Source organism: Cucumis melo, chromosome 8 (genome assembly GCF_025177605.1).
Source record: "Cucumis melo cultivar AY chromosome 8, USDA_Cmelo_AY_1.0, whole genome shotgun sequence".
Lineage (NCBI taxonomy): Eukaryota > Viridiplantae > Streptophyta > Magnoliopsida > Cucurbitales > Cucurbitaceae > Cucumis > Cucumis melo.
The window spans coordinates 6,474,638-6,481,473 of NC_066864.1; the positions used below are offsets into that span (position 1 = coordinate 6,474,638).

At 30.7% G+C, this 6,836-nt stretch overlaps 1 protein-coding gene across 1 annotated transcript; it reads left to right on the forward strand.

Annotated features, from left to right (window-relative positions):
• Positions 1–3,605: 3,605 nt before the first annotated feature.
• Positions 3,606–6,578, forward strand: LOC103485187 (serine acetyltransferase 2). The gene is made up of 10 exons (XM_008442683.3): positions 3,606–4,061; positions 4,258–4,455; positions 4,596–4,655; positions 4,850–4,945; positions 5,026–5,050; positions 5,380–5,474; positions 5,626–5,792; positions 5,907–5,980; positions 6,060–6,122; positions 6,251–6,578. Exons 1-10 carry the CDS (start codon positions 3,804–3,806, stop codon positions 6,283–6,285), a joined length of 1,071 nt encoding a protein of 356 aa, XP_008440905.2. The 5' UTR covers positions 3,606–3,803; the 3' UTR covers positions 6,286–6,578.
• The last annotated feature ends 258 nt before the right edge of the window (positions 6,579–6,836 follow it).

The window sequence follows — 6,836 nt, forward strand, 5'->3', positions numbered from 1 at the left end:
ATAAGATTCAAAAATAAATTATTTAATTAATTTTATCGTATTCTAATTTTCAATTAACACGTCATAGTTAAAAACATATATGGGTAACTTCTTAATTTTCTTTCAATTTTTTTAATTATCATTCGAACACAATTTTTTTTATATACGTTTATTTCAATTATTTTTCTGTTTAAATAAAATAATTTTAAATTTTTGGATTCAAATGATTTGAAATAATTTCTTCTAACATCTAAATCAAGGGTGGAAAGAAAAAGCAAACGTTGAAAATAAAATACCACATAGGCTTGTGCTACCACGAATGTTGAAAATAATTTCTTCTAACTTTTTACGAATCTAAATTTGATTCTAAATTTTCATATAAATCTAATAATGAAAACAATGGAAAGTTTGAACTTCGATAAAACTAATCTTTTAAGATGGTGTTGATGTCTAAATATTTCTTTCGGTCTTTGACCTTTGACCCATCTAGTTGATCTAATTGTATCTTTAACTACTAGTTTTCACCTAAATTGTATTCGAAGTTTAAACTAGCATGGTTTAAGGAAAATCATCGTGAATAGCAATAAATTTAAACTATTTACAAAATATAGCAAAATTTCATATTCGAGTAGTCATGAACACTAGTATACTTCTATCAATTTCAATAAATGTCAAAGATATAGACATATGTCGGTATCTATATTGATGGAATATTGAATTTTGTAAATACTTTGTTTCATTTTGCTATATTTAAGAATACCTCTATGTTTTCAAGTATATTTTACTAGTTGAAATCATACACTTCGGAAAAAAAAAAAAAAGTGGTATGCTTGATGTTGAAGGATTCGTATTAATTATTATTTTAAAAGAAAAAATAATTGTGTTTTTTTAATTTTTGTGATTAGGTTGATGAAACTCAACATATCATAACAACTGCTTTTTGGTTACTACTAATGATTCATAGTCATTCACATTATTAATTTCAAACTTTTCAATCATACTAAGGTATATTTTAGTTGATTGGTTGAGTGTCCAGAGTGCATTAGATAATTTACAAGAGTTTTGGTCACTGAATATGGGATTGATATACTGAACTTAGTAAATTTGTGTTTGGAGTGTTGATTTGTGAAATTGAATTTTCTCGATAATTATGAAAAGTAGATTTAGAGAGTAAAATAAAGTTACTTAACAATTGTGAAAAGTAGATATAGAGGGCAAGATTGAGTTCTTTTAAGACATGAAAAGTATAAAAGACAGAAAAACAGGGATAATCGATAAACGTGCATGATTAACGATGTTTATTGTTGAAGTTGAATTGTATACATAATTTTAGGAAGTAAGATGGTGGGTCAAACGACACTTGAAATATCTTTTTTTTTAAAAAACGAAGTTTAGACTTCATTTTATTATATTTAACTTTTTTGCTATATAAAAAAATTAATGTTAAACTAGCTCATTTAGCTATATTTGAAATAATTTTTTTCTCTAAAAAATATTGAATAAAATTGACAAAAACGTTTAAAATAAATAATTAATTGTGTATTTAGTTTAAATTTTGAAAACGAGTTATTTTATAAAAAAAAAAAAAAAAAAAAAAAAAAAAAAAAAGTTGAAGAATCTAATAACCTCTTTTAAACATTTTTACCATTCAATTTAAACTATTTTGTTTAAAAAAATATTTAAACAAAATTAATTTCTTAAAAAACATTTTTCTTTTATCAATCAAAACGGGTCATAAACAAGGATAAGATCGACACTGAGTTGACGTCATCATATAAATTCACAATATATATATATATAAATATATATATATTGGAGGAAGACAAAGTTAGATATTGTGTGTTGTTTCATTCCAAGCATATAATTGTCTCTCATCTCTCTCTACTCTACCTTCAAAAAATGAGTGGTCACTGTGACACCAAAATAATCTTAAAAGAAAACAATGGATGGAGATGTTTCTAGCCATCAATTTGGTCACATTCAACTTTCAATTATTAGAGCTTATAAAATTGTTTCTATATGACTTTCTTTTTGGGAATGAGAAACTTAAAAGTAAAATTGTTAAAAAGAAAGTGTCAATTTTTGGTGGCATATCCTTAAAATAATAACAATGAAGTGTCAAACATGTCTCTTTGTTGCTACAAAACAACAAAAATACAAATATATAATTTTCTCTTATGAACTAATTAATGATTGTACCATTAATTCTCTTCAAATTTAGAAATGTTGTCTTTTTCTTTATTAAGAATGCAATTTCTTTTTTTTCACTGTGATGTTTCCAAATTTCCTACAAAATAATTTATTTACACTATAACTATTGGACCAAAAAAATTCAAAAGCTTAGCACTGTTAAATAAATTTCCATATTAAACAGTTCAATCATTTAACAAAGTATCAATTCCGAGTTAGCAACATATTCTATAAGTCGAAGTACTAAGATAAGTCAAAATATCTCGTAGGTTTTAGATATTGACGTTTCTTTTGTTTGTTCGTCTTTCTTAATTGTATAATATCACATTTATATATCATTGAAAAAAATACATATTAGAGATCGTATCTATCTTTGTTATTATGTTTATGTTGACTTGTTATTGTAATATATTCATACTTAGCTAAAATAGTTTGATTTGCAAACAAAAAGAAAAACGTGAAACTCGGACCCTAACTTGTTTAGAATATGTTTTTGTTAGTTTTTTAACTCGAGAAGTTATTGGTGATCGTTGGTTCTCATTAAAAAGTGTCAAAAGTTCATTAAACTTTTTAACTTTGTGAACAATTAGTAATCCTTAAAAAAGAATCTAATCAGTTCTCACAAATAAAGTTCTCAATTCTAAGTTTGCCTTTTCGTAAAGTTTCAATTTATTGTCCAAAGTATAATTCTCCCGTTCTATATTTTTAAAAGTTTACACAATCACCAAACAACAAATTCAAAATTTTACATTATAATCCAGATTATATTTAATTTTAGTTTCAATTGAAAATTTTATCATCGGTTTAATAAATTAAAAAACATATTTCACAAAATGTTTTAATAGAAATTTCAAGAATTTTTTAGATGTTTAATATTATGCATAAACTAAACTTGTATATTAAAAAATGTTAAAATATCACATTTCACAATAATTTCTCTAATAACTATGGTATTTTTATTTCTCAAAAAGAAAAAAAAAATAATGATATTTTCAATGGTCATTTTATTTTCAATAAATATTAAATTTAGTAAAAATTTTAATTTCAAATTTAGTTAAATAATAAAGTAATATTAATTTTTATGCAATAAAAACATATATGTTTTAAACACTCTTAAATGACATATAACTAAAGAATAAATTTTATTTGGAAAATAAAAAGAAATTGATATAAGAGACCAAATTTCAGTTTTTGAAAAGACAAAAAACTTAGGTTAAAGGGCAAATTGATGCCTATAAATAGAAAAAGTTATAATTAGATTTTAGTTGCAATAACTTTATAAAGTTTATAATAAATAGTTGAATGAACAAATTTAATATTAAATTATAACTTACTTAAACTTACCATTTAAGATTAAAAGGAAGATTTATTAAAAGTAGAGTTGAATTAACAAAATGATGGTAATAATAAATAAAAAAAAAGGTGTGGAGATGAAACAAAGCGATAAGAGAGGAGGAACAAAAATTCACATTCCGCAATAGCAATAAACGAGGAGCTCGATCACAACGCCGCATGGGCGCAAAGTTTTTCCTCTGCCACTCAGCGCCACCAGTTCCACTCACCCGTCTCCGTTTTTTCTCCTTTCCTATGTTCTGACACTTCCTTCGAATTTGGCCCTTCACTCGCCCTTCTCCATGGCTTGCCTGAGCGATCATAACTGGCCCGCCTCCCTCTCCAATCAACTCACTGATTGTGTTTCCCGTCGAGGGGAGCAAGAACATGGCGCTGACACTCCCGCTTTTTTCTCTGCGGATTCTATGAAATTTGAGATCGAAAGGGTCTTCCCTGTTTATGCTATGGGATCTTCCAAGCCCTCCGCCCCACTCACTGCCGTCGCTTCTGATTTGGGTGACCCTATCTGGGATGCCGTCAGAGAGGAGGCTAAGTTGGATGTAATTGCGTTTTCTAAACACCCTTTTTCTGTTTTATTGCGTTGAGCTTTTTTGTTAGGCTTGTTTTGAGGTGGGTTTTAATTTGATTGTTTTGAATCATGAAAAAACTTTGCGTTATTGGGGGTTGAGTAATTTCTTTTTTGTTTGATTTCTGTGGTGGAATGAGAATTCATTTGAGTGACGAAATTTTGCACAGGCAGAGAAGGAGCCAATTTTAAGCAGCTTCTTGTATGCCAGTATCTTGTCACACGATTGTTTGGAGCAAGCATTGAGTTTTGTTCTTGCTAATCGGCTTCAGAATCCCACTCTCTTAGCTACTCAGTTGATGGATATATTTTGTGATGTTATGATGCATGATAGAAGTATTCAACATTCCATTCGCCTAGATCTGCAGGTAAAATCCATTAAAGGTCTATATGTTGAGAGTGTGTAGATATAATTAAACTTGGTATTGGAGTAAGAGTTGGTGTATTCGAACACGAAATATAGTGTATTTTACCAATCTGAAACCTCTTAGCCAACTTTCTTTGGCAGGCCTTTAAAAACCGGGATCCTGCTTGTTTGTCTTACAGTTCAGCGCTTCTATATCCTAAGGTAATTGATATTTTCAAATCAAGCGGCTTAGTTTGATTCACAGGGCTGTTCACCGTCCTTGTTGTTACATACTTCCTTAAGATATATTTTTGGTAGAGTAAATCTATATTTGCCTGTTGTTACAACTCTAAACACTTTGTTTAAATCAGTTTCTTTTGACCAGTGAACTGATACTAGAAAGCTGCTCTTTGCAGGGTTACCATTCCCTTCAGGTACATAGAGTTGCACATACTTTGTGGAACCGAGGACGTATTGTGTTGGCCTTAGCACTACAAAGTCGAATTAGCGAGGTAGATTGATAACTTCCTCATGGCTTGTCTGTGTTGCCATCTGAGTTATTTTTACTTAATTAGTACGTTGTTCTTTGCAGGTTTTTGGTGTTGACATCCATCCTGGTTAGTTAATCCTCAATCATGAGCCCTCTTAGTTTGAGAGATAGAACAAGAGTGATGCTTTGTTAATTAAATCAGTTGGGTAACAGAGTTTTGTGATGATGCTGTGAGTAATATTTGAATGATGCTGTGAGTAAAGGCCTCAGTTTTATCATCTTAGGAGATTATAAAATCTTAAGTAAGAAGCAAAAAATGACTCAGCCGATGAATTGTTAACAGTATTGTAGATGTCTCTTTCTAAACAGTTGACTGTTGGGGTCGGTATTACCCCAAGAAAATCATATTATTGATTTCCTGTTCAAAACATGAACATTCTTTTTCTTTTTTTCCAGCTGCAAAAATTGGAGATGGAATACTTTTGGATCATGCAACAGGGGTTGTTATTGGTGAAACTGCTGTTGTGGGTAACAGAGTTTCATTGATGCATGTAAGTTCTTTATCTTGTCTTGTTTCCACTAAACTGTCCCCTTTTCCATTTAGTTCTTCTTGAAAATATTGTCTTAAACTCTCAATGACCCTCTTGCCCCATGGCCTGACCTGTCAACTGAATCAGCTGTTTATGGGTTCAACTTTCTTAGGGTGTAACTTTGGGGGGCAGTGGGAAAGAAGTTGGCGATCGTCATCCGAAAGTGGGTGATGGTGCACTAATTGGAGCCTCTACTACCATACTTGGAAACATTAAAATCGGCAAGGGGGCAGTGGTGGCTGCTGGTTCCCTTGTGTTAAAAGATGTCCCTCCTCACAGGTTTAAATTTTAAAACATATATTTTTTCTGTCAACTTATTGTGAATGTAATATATTTGAACCACAACCACGATGAATATTTTTATTTTTTTAAAATTTTTGTGTTTGTTCATAGTATGGTTGCTGGAATTCCGGCCAAGGTGATTGGGTATGTTGCGGAGCAGGATCCCTCATTGACAATGAAGCATGGTATGTTTAGATTTTCTCGAAAAAAAGCATTCGATATCTTCAGCTTTTACATTTTAACTCATGCTCTTTCGTCATGCAGATGCTACCAAAGACTTTTTTGAACATGTTGCTGGTAGTACTTGTAGAGATGCTAAAGCCACCGGTTAGATCTCTATAATCATCATCAATCAATTCATTCTGGATTTGGAATTTTATGATAAGTCTACACAATACAAACCATGTGCCAATTTAAAAGTCTCATTTTTTATCTGGGGTCTTGGTTTTCTGCAGGTCAGTGCCCCGAAAGCAAGGATAGTCGGCTCTGAGGGTGTGCTTCTGTTCTCGTTTCAGTAGGCAACGGTTTGTATCTGAATGATGAAGTACACGTGGTATATTTTTTAAAAAAACAACTAAAGTACACGTGGTACTATTACGAAGCCTTTTCTTTTAGATTAGTATTGACTTGTTAGGTAATAAGATGAATTATAGTTGTTAGGTAATAAGATGAATTATAGTTGTAGGAGATCGAAGAGATGTTCTGAAAAGTTTGATGAATAATTTTGTATAAATAATCTATTCCTTTTCAAGTAATGTATAAAAGTACTTACAATTAGCCCCACTGTCCTCTTCTCTGCAAATTCACACGACTCCGCTAGTTTGCTTATTGGTTTGTATGATTAATTGAGTAACATATTGAAGATCTATCAAGCGTGTCTTGCTTGGCAATCCCCTTCATGAAAAGTGAAAACCAATTTCTCAACTCCAGGCAAAGGCCTAATCGTTTTACGACGCGGGAATCCTGCTCACTTGGATTTGAGTGTCCTTCAAGCTGAACCGTTATCTCTCCTTTTTCCTGGATGAATTTTGGCTCCATATA